Consider the following 17171-nt stretch of genomic DNA (forward strand, 5'->3'; position numbering starts at 1 on the left):
CCTGCCCTGCTCCCCAGCTGCTCCGCCCCGCGCGGAATCTTCGCTGTGCTCACCGTCTCCATGGCACCCACCGCCATCAGTGAGTCAATCACTGCCAGGTGGGCACTCTGAACCAAGCAAAGGAGAGAGGAGGGGTGGGGCGGGGGCGGGGGGGGAGGAGTCAGCGCTGGAACAGGCCACAACATAAAGCTTCACCCACATTTAAAAGAAGGAGCAAACCACTAGTTCACGTCACTGTACTCAGCATAATCCTTGTGTTGTTACTTCTGTTTGATCTGGTAATACTCATACCATATAAAGATTAGTTTGTCTGTATTATAAATAAATACTTCTTTTTACAGTTCTTTCATGTTCAACAAAACTGGTCTTTACATTTACCACTTTAATACAATTCCTATCAAATCTATGTTCAACATCTCATAGACGTCGTACACACTTGCTTTGCAGTAAACTATTGCAGAAACTGAAATGGGTGTGTACATTCTTTCAAGATAAATACACATTGTAATGACGTTCCAATTAGCTTTATTTACGGAGTACCACGTAAAGATGACTGATGTACAAATCACGACAATGACAAGAAGTTTCACAAGTACCAGTTCCACGCTGCTCATTATATGAGATCAGTAACGCAGCTAGAGCTGACCATTCACTGACTAATTAAGAAAACACACGCATTTAAGAGACATGCCCATTGGCTCATGCAGAGAGCTGGGATGAAGGTTGCAATTCTATTTGTTCCAACATAAACAGGCCGCAGTGGAGAGAAAAATATAAAAGCCACCACTAGGTGTCCTCAGTCCCCCACTGAGACAAACTGAGTCAGCAGTAAGATGCTGTGTGTGTCTGTGTGTCTGCGCATGTCGCGTGTGTGTGTGTGTGGGTGTGTGTGCGTCTGTGTGTGAGTGTGTGTGTGCGTGTGTGTGTGAGTATGTGTGTATGCTTGTGTGTGTGCATGTGCATGTGTGAGAGTATGTGTGTCTGTGTGTGTGTGTGTGTGTGTACAGTCAGACGTACATCCTTCACACCTGAGTGCAGGTGTGTTTGCATGTGTGTGTCAGCGTGTGCCCACGATGAATCATTCCACGAGGTGGAAGATCACCTGTTAAAGGCCGTCCCTCTCTCTCCTCCATCCCCCTCTCTCTTCTATACCTCCATCCCTCCCTCCCTCCATCCCTCCCGCTCTCATACACAAACACAGCACTGTTAAGTGAAACAGGTAATGATCAATCTCTACTCTGTGCTTCCTCTTCTGCACACCCACTCTCTCTCCCTCTCTATCTGTCTCTCTCTCTCTCTCTCTCTCACTCACTCACTCTCTCTCTCTCTCTCTCTCACCGATTCCTCGCTCATATCCCAGTGTGACTCATGTGCTGAGACTCATGCTGTAGCCTACATGCCACCCTCAGAAATCTGGCTGAGCTGTCCTTTATGTCACAAACCACAGGAATCATACGCCTGCGTGTGTGCGTGTGTGTGTGTGTGTGTGTGTGTGTGTACACATTAGTGGTGTTCTCCGTTTAGCGTCACAACAGAACAAACAATAAACACCCAAATTCCTATCCAGCTGCTTCTTAAAGTTACAGAGGCAGGCCTGAACTCCACCCGCCCACTCCATCTGCAGTACACACCAGTAACAACATTCAGTATTAAACCAAATTATAACCCTACATGTATATGCATATACACACACACACACACACACCACATTTCACAAACAAACTGTCACAGTATGCTGTAGGAGGGAGACAGAAAGGGGGAGAGAGAGAGAGAGAAAAAGAGAGAGAGAGAGGGAGAGAAAGACCTTTATTTCTCCTTTATTTAACAGTAAAAAAAAGGAGACATAAAAATCTAGTTATACATAATAATCAAAGATGGAAAAGTAAACCAACACAATAGAAAAAAAAACAGGAAAAAAAAATCAAAAACTTAAAATATAAAGATATGCCGCTCCAAATGTATTATTTTTTTTTTTGTAAGCGTGTCTGAGGGAAGTTGAGTGTGCTTAAATGAACACACAGGCTTGAAATGATAGATGGGGAAAACAGAAGAGCAAAGGCTGAGTCAGGTAATAAGAGCCCTGAGCGAAAGACAGGAAAGAAGTGAGCAAGAGAAAAAGAGAACATCATTTACCCTGTTTCTATAACTGATATGCAAGAGAGAGAGAGAGAAACTGAGTCACACACGCCATGTTGGGCACTTGTGCTCTAATGAGGTTGTGTTTAAGAGAGCTTGTGAGTGTGTATGTGTGTGCGTGTGCGTGTGTGTGTGTTTGTGTGTGTGTGTGTGTGTGTGTGTGTGTGTGTGTGTGTATGTGGGTGTGCATGTGAGTGTATGTTTGTGTATGTGTGTGTGTGTGCATGTGCGTGTGTGGGTGTGTGTGTGTGTGAGAGAGTCATGGGTTTCACGTTGGGCCTGCTGAACTCACTAAGCCAAATCACAAGTTTCTCTAATGAGGAGAGAGAGAGAGAGGGAGAGAGAGAGAGGGAGGGGAGAGAGAGAGCGAGGGAGAGGGAAGGAGGGAGGGGGAGAGAGCGAGAAGGAGGGAGGGGGGGAGAGAGAGAGAGAGAGAGAGAGGGAAGGAGGGAGGGGGAGAGAGCGAGAAGGAGGGAGGGGGAGAGAGCGAGAAGGAGGGAGGGGGGGGAGAGAGAGAGAGAGAGAGAGAGAGAGAGAGAGAGAGAGAGAGGGAGGGGAGAGAGAGAGCGAGGGAGAGGGAAGGAGGGAGGGGGAGAGAGCGAGAAGGAGGGAGGGGGGGGGAGAGAGAGAGAGAGAGCGCGCACACAGGAATAATGAGCACGAATGGGCTGCCAAATTGCCCGTAACAACCCACCGATCCACCCCACAATGCACCTCACCACAACCCTCGGCCCAGCATTTCTCCCTCCTGCCTGTGCAGCCACTGAGCGTGCTCCGTACACACAGAACCACTACACTACACAAACGACTCTGCTAATCTCTCTACAGCTTCACTGCGCTCCTGCAAACTGCTGTTTCTACACTGCTCTTAACCTGTACACAGCATCCAAAACACAGCCTGCATTTTTTTAACCTTATGGGTCATCAACTGTGGCCTCCTGAATGTTAGCGCTGTTGTGTGTAAACACGCTTGCTATGGGACCTCCTCAGCACTGTTTAAACAATAACAAAGTGGGAAAAAAACCCTCGTTGAACCTAAATCTGATTAGATCTGGGCCTGAATGAGAAACCATCCAGGAGAAATGAGCTGCCTGAAGTTCAGTTTTTGGGCCCTCAAACTGCCACCAGAGCCACAGCACCATCACTGACACAAGGGTGCGTTTGCTCTGGCTACTAACACATCTGTCAAATGGTTCTTCAGCAGACATTCTTTTAAAAGCAAGATAGTTCTTTCACCTCTGGCCTCATGCAACTCAAACTCGGATTTTGCTCCAGCTCAGAACCTTGTTTACATCGGAAATAATTGCACTGCACCCCCAATAAGGCAATTTTCTTATTTTTAAAAATTTTAATTAAAATACAGGGTCAACAGGTGATTGATTGGATATGGTTTGACCACTGTACGCAAGTGTGTTAGTGATGTGCGCAAGAGATTAACATGTTTGGGTAAACATGTGTTTGTGACACGTATGTGACATATACTGTGTAAGCGATGTTGGAGCTCGAGTGTTAGTGGCACGTGTAAGAGTGCGTGTGCTGTGTGGGAGTGGCGTGTGCCAGGCGTGTACTGGGGGGCGGGGGGGGGGGGGGGGGTCAGTAGGGGCTGTCTGTGCTGAGACGATGCGCTGTCTGCATAGCAGATTTACTCTAATCTGCACAGAGCTTTATCCGTCCATCGAGAGGAGGCGGGGGAAGCATCCCGACCCCCCCCCCCCCCCCCCCCCGTTTACTGGAGAGAGGGGGGAGAGCAGAAAAACAAAGTAAACAGAGAGAGAGAGAGAAAGCGGGAAAGAGCAAGAGGGATGGGATGGGGAAAGAGGGCAGGAGAAAAGGAGAGAGAGGAAGAGAGTGGGACACAGAGAGGGAGAGAGAGGAAGAGAAAGAGGAAGAGAGTGGGAAGGAGAAAAAGAGAGAGGAAGAGAGTGGGAAGGAGAAAAGGAAAGAGAAAAAGAGAGGGATGGAGTGAGGGAGAGAGAAAAGGAGAGCGAGAGAGAGAGAGAGGGATGGAAAGAGAGAGGACGGGGAGCTGGATTTAACATGCCAGTCAGTGCAGGGCAGGAGTCCGCGGTTCTGGGCAGAACTCATGCTCAGCACTGACCCACTTTCAGCCTCTCTCCACAGCCAGACCGTACCAGCCGAGTGCAGATATCACAACACAGCCAGACCGTACCAGCCGAGTGCAGATATCACAACACAGCCAGACCGTACCAGCCGAGTGCAGATATCACAGCCCAGCCAGACCGTACCAGCCGAGTGCAGATATCACAGCCCAGCCAGACCGTACCAGCCGAGTGCAGGTATCACAGCCCAGCCAGGCCACAGCTGCCAGGCACATTTATCACAGCACAACTTTCCAAGGAAGCGAGAGAGCACCAGTCTAAGCGCAGATAACACACCACAGCCAGGCAGCACCACCTGAACGCTGATAAAAACCATCAAGCAGTGTTGACACTGACAACAATCTGGTATCTGGGCACTGTTTATAACCACCACGAACAGCAGACCGTGCCAGTCGAGCAAAGATCCTTCGCTCAGCCCCACCCCACTCTGCACAGAGAGCTTTCCCAGCATGCCTGGCACGGTCAAGGTCAATTTGATTAGAGGGTGCTTCAGTCTGAAGGTCATTACGAGTCTGAAGAACTGCAGCAACAGCCCGGGTCTGAGCAGGAACAGACTCCTGAGCCCGCCTCCATCTTACACTACAGGAACACAGAACGGCCAGCTCAGTCTGAAACCACTAACTCACAGCACCTCAGAGAACACACACACTGTACGCTTCAGCAAGCCTCCGATACTGCCACACAACCTCCATTACTCTAATGCTCCACCCCCAGGTCCAGCACGCACTTAAGCTGTGACATGGTGCGATTCCACTAATCCTGGGGGGTGAGGTCTGGCGGGGGAGGGGAGGGGGGAGGGGGGGCAGCGGCAGCGGCAGCAGGGTCGTACATCTCTAATCTCTGTCCACCGCAAAAGCACACCCTCCCCCCTCAGCCAGACCCCCTTCATCTGCGGTAACAATCCTTGCGTCGGTTAACTCTGCCCCCCCCCCCACCCCCCCAATAAGCACTTTTAAACTCTCCAGCTGATCACCGCGGCTCTCGATCCAACGAGGACATCACACAGGGAAATTAACCGGCAGGCCCGAAGGCTCTCACCATTCTGATTGGCTTGCCTCGCAGGTCGGCCTCCGTCACCATGGCGTCCTGGTCTCTAGGAGACGCGCCGCGGCCGGCGAGGAGGCTCAGGAGGGCGGCGGCGTCCCGGCAGGGCCCCGCGTTTTCGGGGCGGGCCCCGGCCGCGTGCAGCCGGCCGTAGGCGCGACAGTACAGCTCGCAGGACTGCAGCAAGCGCGTGACCGGCGGCTTCATGTGCTCCTGCTCGTACTGGTCGGTGTAGAAGGGGTCTCGCAGGTCCTCCGGAACATTCTCTACAGGGAGAGGGGAGGGACACACAGCACGGCGTCAGTCTACAGGGACACACAGCACCTATCAGACTACAGGGACACACAGCACCTATCAGACTACAGGTACACACAGCACCTACTGTATCAGTGTACAGGGACACACAGCACCTACTGTATCAGTCTACAGGGACACACAGCACCTACTGCATCAGTCTACAGGGACACACAGCACCTACTGTATCAGTCTACAGGGACACACAGCCCCTATCAGTCTACAGGGACACACAGCCCCTATCAGTCTACAGGGACACACAGCACCTATCAGACTACAGGTACACACAGCACCTATCAGACTACAGGTACACACAGCACCTATCAGACTACAGGGACACACAGCACCTATCAGACTACAGGGACACACAGCACCTACTGTATCAGTCTACAGGGACACACAGCACCTACTGTATCAGTCTACAGGGACACACAGCACCTACTGCATCAGTCTACAGGGACACACAGCACCTACTGTATCAGTCTACAGGGACACACAGCCCCTATCAGTCTACAGGGACACACAGCCCCTATCAGTCTACAGGGACACACAGCACCTATCAGACTACAGGTACACACAGCACCTATCAGACTACAGGTACACACAGCACCTATCAGACTACAGGTACACACAGCACCTATCAGACTACAGGTACACACATCACCTATCAGACTACAGGGACACACAGCACCTATCAGACTACAGGGACACACAGCACCTACTGTATCAGACTACAGGGACACACAGCACCTATCAGACTACAGGGACACACAGGCCCCATCAGACTACAGGGACACACAGCAGAGTCAGTCTACAGGTACACACAGCACCTATCAGACTACAGGGACACACAGCACCTACTGTATCAGTCTACAGGGACACACAGACTACAGGGACACACAGCTCCTATCAGACTACAGGGACACACAGCACCTACTGTATCAGTCTACAGGGACACACAGACTACAGGGACACACAGCCCCTATCAGACTACAGGGACACACAGCACCTACTGTATCAGTCTACAGGGACACACAGACTACAGGGACACACAGCTTCTATCAGACTACAGGGACACACAGCACCTACTGTATCAGTCTACAGGGACACACAGACTACAGGGACACACAGCCCCTATCAGACTACAGGGACACACAGCACCTACTGTATCAGTCTACAGGGACACACAGACTACAGGGACACACAGCTCCTATCAGACTACAGGGACACACAGCACCTACTGTATCAGTCTACAGGGACACACAGCCCCTATCAGACTACAGGGACACACAGCACCTACTGTATCAGTCTACAGGGACACACAGACTACAGGGACACACAGGCCCTATCAGACTACAGGGACACACGGCAGACTCTGAACAAACCTGAGGCAGGAACTCCAAACACACCTGACACACTCGTGCTGAAAAACCAGTTCGGCCACGTCAGACAACCCTAAACCCTAAACAACCCGCCCTAAATATCACACCTGCGGACAAACTAAACACACGCCACTGAAACTCAAACAGAACGCTCGAGTGACGGAAGGCCCAGGGAAAGTTCCATTACACACCGGCTGCAGCCCGGGCCCTGGGAGCCCGCAGCCCGCTCTCCCGCTCCTAACGCTGGCTACCTGTGACCCGTCTGCGCACGGCCTGTTCTGCTCTCCCTCCCGCTCAAAATAACCGAAACAAGACGTGAGTGTGCGTTCAGAGCGCATCCTCGCTTAGTAACTGGAAAATCCACTTTCCCCTTCGTAAATATATGCAAATAGAATGTTTTCTGGTCGGCAAAGCGTGTTGTGACAATTAGCCGTGCTAACACCGTGATTGTGTAACCGCTTCTCCTCCCGCTTGTAGTGCAGCGGTGTCGGTTACAAACTGAATTCTCACTGTCAGGAACTCTGAACAGCTTTGGGAATGTTACCTGGTTAAGTCCTACGGTCATCTACATCTGTGGCCCTCTACAACTCCACCTTTACACCTGTGGCCCTCTACAACTCCACCTATACACCTGTGGCCCTCTATAACTCCACCTCTACACCTGTGGCCCTCTACAACTCCAGTTCTACACCTGTGGCCCTCTACTATTACACCTCTACACCCATCACCCTATACAACTCCACCTCTACACCTGTGACTCTCTAGAACAACATTAGCTCTATACCTGTGGCCGACTACAACTCCAGCTCTACATCTGTGGCCCTCTACAACTCCACCTTTACACCTGTGGCCCTCTATAACTCCACCTCTACACCTGTGGCCCTCTACAACTCCACCTCTACACCTGTGGCCCTCTACAACTCCACCTATACACCTGTGGCCCTCTACAACTCCACCTATACACCTGTGGCTTTCAACAACTCCACCATTACACCTGTGGCCCTCTACAACTCCACCTCTACACCTGTGGCCCTCTACAACTCCACCTATACACCTGTGGCCCTCTATAACTCCACCTATACACCTGTGGCTTTCAACAACTCCACCATTACACCTGCGGTCATCTACACTCGCATTTCCATGTCCAACCTGTGGCCATCTGTGGACGCCTACACCTCGGTGCCTGCAGGCATCCTGGGGCTCTCCACACTGGCCTCTTGTACTGAGTCACTGCTCCATTGGGTTAAGAGTGAAAGCGGCCTTATGGAAAGCAGGATGCAAACTGAGAGAGATGGGGGAGATAGAGCCTTCAGTTCCCTACAGGACAGGCCAGTGAATGAATGGCCTGCTTTGTGTTCTCAGATATACAACACCTGCAGTATTCACACTGAAACACCAGCATTGTGTGGTCAGTACAACATTCACACTGAAACACCAGCGTTGTGTGCTCAGTACAACATTCACACTGAAACAGCAGCGCTGTGTGGTCAGTACAACGTTCACACTGAGACACCAGCGCTGTGTGGTCAGTGCAACATTCAAACTGAAATGTCAGGACTGTGTGTTCAGTACAAAACACTAAATACCAGGGACTGTATGAACCAGGCACCAGGTCTCAAACACAAAAGAGCTTTCCAATGCCGAGCTATTTCAAGCTCAATGTATCAAAGAACATGCATTCATGCATGTACCCAGTACAGACAAAGCATTTCATATTCAACAGTTTACTTGGATCAGAATATGAATGCTTGTTTATCAACAGATAAAGTAACACACCACATAGTTACTGTGCATTACTAAAGATAGGCCTAAACTGAAGAAGCATAACGCACTAGAGTTAGCGTGTCCTTGGATATATCATGTTTTATATTAGATTCCTCTTACAGAGTCATAAAACATGAAAGACTTAAGGACAGGAACCTCTGAAACACACTCACAGTGCACCTCCACCTGCTACAAATACACTCAAACTGTACCTCCACCTGCTCTAAACACACTCACAGTGCACCTCCACCTGCTACAAATACACTCAAACTGTACCTCCACCTGCTCTAAACACACTCACAGTGCACCTCCACCTGCTTTAAACACACTCACAGTGCACCTCCACCTGCTATAAATACACTCAAACTGTACCTCCACCTGCTCTAAACACACTCACAGTGCACCTCCACCTGCTCTAAACACACTCACAGTGCACCTCCACCTGCTCTAAACACACTCACAGTGCACCTCCACCTGCTCTAAACACACTCACAGTGCACCTCCACCTGCTATAAATACACTCAAACTGTACCTCCACCTGCTCTAAACACACTCACAGTGCACCTCCACCTGCTCTAAACACACTCACAGTGCACCTCCACCTGCTCTAAACACACCCACAGTGCACCTCCACCTGCTCTAAACACACTCACAGTGCACCTCCACCTCCTCTAAACACACTCACAGTGCACCTCCACCTGCTCTAAACACACTCACAGTGTACCTCCACCTGCTCTAAACACACCCACAGTGCACCTCCACCTGCTCTAAACACACTCACAGTGCACCTCCACCTCCTCTAAACACACTCACAGTGCACCTCCACCTGCTCTAAACACACTCACAGTGCACCTCCACCTGCCTTAAACACACTCACAGTGCACCTCCACCTGCCTTAAACACACTCACAGTGCACCTCCACCTGCTATAAATACACTCAAACTGTACCTCCACCTGCTCTAAACACACTCACAGTGCACCTCCACCTCCTCTAAACACACTCACAGTGCACCTCCACCTGCTCTAAACACACTCACAGTGCACCTACACCTGCTCTAAACACACTCACAGTGCACCTCCACCTGCTCTAAACACACTCACAGAGCACCTCCACCTCCTCTAAACACACTCACAGTGCACCTCCACCTGCTGTGAACACACTCACAGTGCACCTCCACCTGCTCTAAACACACTCAGTCCAGCTGTGCCTCGCTTCCCATTTTTGGGTTCTCAGATAAGCAGGGGGTCAAAGTTCACGCTCACTGTCAAACACACCATGACAGACACATGTAACATGCATACGTGCACGCACGGGCACTCACGCATGCACTGTACACACACCAGTCACAGGCCCTCAGTCGCCACGGCAGCGATGGCCCCTCTGATTGGCTGAGTGGGACACAGGCCCAGTGATTACCAGGTTATTACGTTAAATCGATAAATCGACGAAGCTAAGTTAGGCCTGCCAGCAGCGTCACAAACACAGCAACAGACGTTCACAATGGCGCAGAGCAAGCGGGATTAACACTGAACGAGGCGGGTTCGCTGGAATTTTCTGCTGGCGAGAATTCTGCAGGGTTAAACTCCGCCCCTGTGCATTCACTGTGCCAGAGCTGGAACTCTTGTTGTCATAGGAATGGTGAACATTAAGACTTCCTGGTTTCAATTAAAGGGACAGTACAGCTGCTGGACTGCAGGAACAGAGAGTATACCATTGACTGTAAACAGTGAGTTCCATAATGTTTGAGTCAGACTTTTTTTTTCTTTTTGATTTGTCTCTGTAATACACAATTTGAATTTGTAATCAATTGACATGTGGTTAAAGTATGAATTCTCAGATTTTATTAAAAATTACTTCTATACATTTTGGATTTACCTTGTAGAAATTACAGCACTTTTTACACATAGTCCCCCATTTCAGGGCATCATAATGTTTGGGACAAATGAATTCACAGGTGTTTCTGATTAGTCAGCTGTGTTCTTAGTGCAGGTATACGACAGCTTCTAGCCTTGATTCTAGGCTTATGATTAGAATTTCAGTCTGCTATTGACGTTTGTCAACATAAGTTTCGACAATGGAAATCAAGGAAGCCATTATGAGACCGAGAAATATGAAGAAAAAAACTGGCAAAACCTTAGACTTATGAAAATCAACTGTTTGGAAGTTTAAGAAGAAAGAGAGAGCACTGATGAGCTCAGAATTTGCAAAGGGCCCGGTAGACCAAGGAAGACCTCTACAGTAGATGACTGGAGAATTTTCAACATAATAAAGAAAAACCCCCAAACACCCATCCGACAGATCAGAAACACAGTGTGGATGTGTCAGTCAATATTGTCTACAGAAAACCTCATAAACAGAACAACAGAGGCTACACTGCAAGATGCACTACTAGTTAGCTGCAAAAACAGGATGTCCAGGTTAGAGTTAGGCAACTAGTACCTAAAAGAGCCTGCAGAGCTCTGGATAGAAGAGACCAAAATTCACTAGTATCAGAGTGATGGCTAGAGCAAAATGTGGAGGCCAAAAGGAACTGCAATCAAAAAATTTCAGAGTGCAGAGCCAAATCAAGAACAAATGTTTATGTCCCAGACATTACGGAGCTCACTGTATGTGCACTGTACATGTACACGCATCATTAATTGTTTGTTCTGCAAGTCCAGCAAGACATCATTATCCACTCTGCTACAGATGGAGCGGGAAGTCCCCTGTGACCTTTAACCCTTAGGATAGGATCAACAGTCTTCTTCAAATAAAAAAATAAAAAAATGTAAACCTTCTGTTAGCTTTGTGGCTTTGTCACAACATATGAAAGAGAGATGTTGTTCTAAGAACCTGCGTTACTACACATCCTTCTCAGACAACCACTCAGAGTCAACAACCTGGGAGCACACCTGTGTCACGTGACCTACATCTCACCCACACACACAAGCACAGCATTATCCAGAACAGCCTCCCCAGAGAGGAGCTTTGGTGCAGCAAACAGAACGGGACGTTTCTCTCTCAATGCCTCGGATGTCTGGGGATCGTGTGTCTGTGCCACAGCACGGACACCATGTTCTGGTGTCAGTACTGCCGTGGGAATGGTGCAGTTTCCGTGTCTGGTTCCGTGTGTTTGGTGCAGGTGTCTGGAGTTCAGCACCTATACTGTAGATATCTGTGATTTTAAGTGTCTGTTGCAGCACACGTGGAGCAGATGTCCGTGGTTTTGTGTGCATAGTGCAGGGGTCTGTGGTTCAGTGTGCATAGTGCAGGGGTCTGTGGTTCAGTGTGCATAGTGCAGGGGTCTGTGGTTCAGTGTGCATAGTGCAGGGGTCTGTGGTTCAGTGTGCACGGTGCAGCGGTCTGTGGTTCAGTGTGCATACTGCAGGGGTCTGTGGTTCAGTGTGCATACTGCAGGGGTCTGTGGTTCAGTGTGCATACTGCAGGGGTCTGTGGTTCAGTGTGCATACTGCAGGGGTCTGTGGTTCAGTGTGCACAGTGCAGGGGTCTGTGGTTCAGTGTGCAAAGTCCAGTGGTCTGTGGTTCAGTGTGCATACTGCAGTGGTCTGTGGTTCAGTGTGCATACTGCAGGGGTCTGTGGTTCAGTGTGCACAGTGCAGCGGTCTGTGGTTCAGCATGCACAGTGCAGGGGTCTGTGACTTTAAGGGTCTGTTTAGCAGCATGCATGCTGCAGGTGTCTGTGCTTTTATGCAGTCTTCACTGCCCCAGTGCTAGCCTGTCCGAGGCAGAGCAGCACAAAAAAGAGAGAGAGAGAGAGAGACTGAGTGCAGGTTCACACCCGCTCTTTGAGAGAGGATCACCTTTACACAAAGCAAAAGGAGACCAGAGAGCCAGGAGGAGTGCGAAGTGGGAGGGGGCGAAAGGAGAGAGGTTCAGGTTCAGACAGGGGATCTACATACAGCTCTGCTTTCAGAAAGTCCCCCCCCCCCCCCCTCCCAGGACCAACAGGCCTGCCAGCCAGGACTCAGTGAAAAACAACTATTATGTTTTCAAACGTAAACTGACACAATCGCTCAGAACTGCGCTAAACTTTACTGGACAGGGCTAGGCTGTGCTGAGCTGTGCTGTGCTGTGCTGTGCTGAGCAGGGAACGGGTTCCACTCCTGTTCTCACTGTACACCAGTCTCTTCACTGCGATTTGAGCGTTTCGGCCGGTCAAGGCTTTCAGACTGTTAGAGAGAGAGATTCATGTGAGGCGGCTGATGAAACGAGAGCAGAAACAAAAGGACGGACGAGGAGCGAACATTAGGGACACGGCTCACGGAAGATGTGCTTTTATCCGTTTCAGCCTTAAAAGCAATCCGAGCACTGGAAAGGGCACACACACTCGCGCGCACACACACATGCATGCACACCCGCATGCACGCACACACACACACACATGCATGCATGCACACCCGCACGCACGCACGCACACATGCATGCACGCCCGCATGCACGCACACACACACACATGCATGCACACCCGCACACACATGCATGCACACCCGCATGCACGCACACACACACACACATGCATGCATGCACACCCGAAACGCACGCACGCACACATGCATGCCCGCACACACATGCACGCGCGCGCACACACACATGATTTCATCACGTCGCCCAGTGATATAACTGTGTTCTGAACCGATCACTCAGTCAGCGTGTCTGGACTCACACTAATCTGGTTTGGACGGATCAGGGAGCTTTGCCTGGTCAGAGAGGCACTCCTGTCCAGAGGACTCTTAACTGTAACTGTGCAACCACATCAGCTGAGCACAGGCAAACCACCCCCATCGTCAGAGCGACAGACACACACCCACAAACCAGCCAGGCTACTGCGGTCAAGTCCAGCATGCCACACAGTGACCAGGTCTAACACTGTACATGGGCAAAGCTCCAAATGCATCTCCCCTTCCAAAAACACACGCTTTAAATAAATGGATCATTGATCCATAGATCGCTTTAACATGCTCATCCCTCAAGAGCAGAAGCCACTTAACAGGGCTGGAAAGCAAATTAAGTTTCATAGAGCAGGCTAGGACTCCGGCGCCCAAAGCTTGACACCTGGGAACGCTGCAGCACAACGCTAGGCTACAGACAAGACCCGCAGTATTTCCAAACACTTCGGTCAGAGAACATTTTTAACGTGGAATAGCTTACATCATACGATTAGTCTATATTTAGTGTGAAATAATTGCATACAGTACATTCTGGCGAATGCGCGAGCCGTCTCGTCGGTTGAATATTAACGGTCCCCAGTTATTTCACCCTTTGTTAAGAACAGGACGTGCGGACTGAGCGGTTTCCACTTCCACAAGCACTGGTGTGGTAGCGCCCGTTGCTACTTCCAAATCCAAACATAATTTTCAATGAAGGAAGTGGCGGAATGCAGCCGGGCGGAATTAACAGCGTCTCAGAAACTTTACACAATAGGCCCATTTTAAAGTCTGTTTTTTAACGCAGCCTGGGCTGCTTTTGTCCGCGCTGCTGCTACTGGAAATCCACAACGGGAGAAAAGGTCGGACGAATCGCAGGTGAACAAATGCGGCCTGTTTTTTTGGGATGTGGGGCGAGGTTGGGTGGGTGAGGACATTAAGGTGTCATTATTTTGTATGCAAGCAATCTTCAATACCTGCATACTTTTCATTTCCAACACAGACAATTATACCTGAAACCCCAGTTCACCCAGCTCATTATATTGACTGGACATTCGATTTCCATTTCAATAGAAACTGGGGTTTCAGGTATAATCGTCTGTGTTGGAAGGTATGCAGGCATTGAAGACCGTCTGCATAAAAAGAATGGTGACACAGATTCCACGGTCTCTGTGAATCTGGAGACAAAAGGGTTTTGTTTTGCTGGTCTCCTCGTCCTCAGGTTTCCAAGCAAGAAAGAGGAGGAAAACCTTAAGACTCAAGTGTGTCTCTCCACGTGACATTTTAATGAGAAGTGGCCGATACCAACAACGTGGCCCATCGGGACTAATCTGAACTGCAACCATGACAACAAATCCTGAATCCTGACCGCCGTATCGATCAGTTACCTAGCCTACCTCAAGGAAACGCAATAGGCTACCGAGCAACGACTACAGATGACAGCTCGACCATTGAGCAATCTAGGCTATTACTGTAAACCACCCAGATGTGGAGTCGTGCTCGTGTAGGTTTCTGAAAATCCGTGTCTTAATCAAAATCCATTTTGATTTACTGTGGGCGTTCATTTCTCCCGAAGATTCCCCAGGTGGGTGTGCAGTTAGTCTGTAGGCTAACTGATTAGTCAGCAGCCTGGTCCAAGGCCGTCGGTTTCTGTGCACACGTCTTAAATAAACATTAAGTTTGCGATTTTAGCATCTATTTTGGCCTTTCAAACCTAATCACTCACAATGTTATCGGTAAAGCTAACTGTATGGAATTACAAATCAGCATAATTCCAATGTTAATTCGGGCTACGGGGAGCATCCCAGGGTAGCCTAGTCTTAGCGTTTAAAAACGTCTAACGTTACGGGTCATGAAGCAATTTCACAGGGGTCTTAATTCAACACATCACATTTAACGAATTAGGCTACATCAGCGCATCCCTAAAATAAGTTTCTTAACAACACAGAACAGTCACATTTCATATATCCATAGTTACCTCTTTTTCTTTAATGTTTCGGAGAAATAAGTTGCCTTTAGCGGTCCATACGACTGTGTTGTCGTTTTGCTATGCGACAACTGAGATGAGACAAATCGGCTTAGCTAAATTCAATCGTAATACATTCCTCACAATAGCGACACAAGCAACAGTGGGAAAAAATATAGATATATATGCGATTTCACAGCCGCAGCTACAATCATCCCAATCTGTCAACTAATATGAAGGGAAAAAGCGTTTTGTGATAGTACGTAGCCTAAGTGTGTTTGTGTTTGGCATAGTTTTACGTCCCGAGACAGAGCAAGGGCAGTTATTCTGCTTAAAATACTGAGCTAACCATGCTCGCCTACCTCTACGGTCTTTGTGTACCAGAAATCGCTGAGTCCACACTCGAATGTGCAGTTCACCTTCATGCGCTATTCATTACAACTGACAGACGAGAAAAGGGGAGCTGGGACTGAGAAACGTTGAAAAGAATTTTAAAAAAATGTTTAGACACATATACCTGCAGTTCCGTACGCTTTCGCCAGAAGCCATCCCAGACTAGCACATATTTTGGCTCGAGTAAAATCGTACTGATCCGATGGTTTTACGTCCGGGACCGCAAGAGTCCTCCTCGTCGCATTTGAATCCACCATAGTAGAATCCATGGACTGGCCGAGGGGAGGGGAATGGATGACAAACCGAAAGAGGAGGTAGAGGCGAAAGACGAAAAAGAATAATCAAACGGTCATTTTATTCGTATCCCAGAGTACTGAAGCAGAAGAGCACGAGTGTGTTGGCGTTTCAGTCGGCTTAACGTCAGTGAAGAAACACCCAAAACCGTGGCTTTTCGGTCCTTGAAGTGCGAGGTCGTTTGTTGAGAAGGTGATCTCTGTTGTAGAGGCGAGGCCCCGTCGGCGTTAGTATAAAAACTATATTATATATTGACCTGAATCTGCCATACGCCCATCGTAGCGTGTTTTCTGAGCCGCGGAGAGCACAGCACTGTAGCTGACCGACCAAATTCCAGGTGCTCTACATTCACGTCAGTCATTTCGTCAATGTCCAATCATGTTAGAGGGTGAGGGGAAAGCAGCTAGAATGGGCGGGCTTTAGAGCGTGTGAACGTAACCAGCAGGTACGCAGGTGAATTGCCCAATGAGACAGGTGCAGTACAGGTAAAACTGGCCATGTGTTACACAAACCAGAAAAACACACATACACCAAGGAGTTAGTTTCATTCGTGAAAAATGAATTAAGTTTTATCATAACAATAGCCTATTGTTTTTCACGTTTTGCAACAATGTAATCGTATGTGGCATTCAGCCATGTCAAGAAAAAAAAATCCGCATTTTTTAAATATTTCCAGTAATAATAGGTGGCTGTGCCCGGAAGAGGTACAAATAATATTATGCGTAGTTGTTATATAGTGTCTGAAGACTACGCACAAAACTACACTAGAACAAGGATTAACTAAGGATTCACTTTTTTTCCAGTAGGCTACCTAAAACCTCCTCTCGCATGTCCGGGGTGATGGGGTGACCAAATATCTGAATTTTCCGTTCGCGCACACTGGGACCTTGACTACTGGACATTGCCCTCTTACAGTGCCGCCCGTAGCCCTCCTCCCCGCTGTAAATAATCTAGATAATTTGTGGAGCCAATGCTTGTCAAACACAGACATTAATAAATAACAGTGGATGCCTTCGAATGCCGTGTGTTGCGAAATGTCCGGACAGAGTCACAGATCCCAATCCCATGCGGACGGCTGGTCACATTCCCTGTGTTTAGGACTTCTGCCGATCCCACTCTGGTAAATTAGACTAC

The 17171-nt window shown here is 49.0% G+C and overlaps 1 protein-coding gene across 2 annotated transcripts in view; it reads right to left on the reverse strand.

Annotated features, from left to right (window-relative positions):
* The window catches only part of camsap3 (calmodulin regulated spectrin-associated protein family, member 3), a 28493-nt gene extending 12095 nt beyond the window's left edge, over window positions 1-16398 (reverse strand). For both annotated transcript variants that reach the window (XM_035397565.1, XM_035397564.1), the window contains exons 1-3: window positions 15868-16398; window positions 5295-5566; window positions 1-107 (exon numbers count right to left, since the gene is read on the reverse strand). The exon at window positions 1-107 is cut by the window's left edge and continues 34 nt beyond it. In XM_035397565.1, coding sequence (XP_035253456.1) covers window positions 1-107; window positions 5295-5566; window positions 15868-16012 — 524 coding nt within the window. In that variant the 5' untranslated portion in view covers window positions 16013-16398. The remainder of the gene's footprint in view (window positions 108-5294; window positions 5567-15867) is intronic.
* Between the last annotated feature and the right edge of the window lie 773 nt (window positions 16399-17171).

This window comes from Anguilla anguilla, chromosome 17 (assembly GCF_013347855.1).
Source record: "Anguilla anguilla isolate fAngAng1 chromosome 17, fAngAng1.pri, whole genome shotgun sequence".
Classification (NCBI taxonomy): Eukaryota; Metazoa; Chordata; class Actinopteri; order Anguilliformes; family Anguillidae; genus Anguilla; species Anguilla anguilla.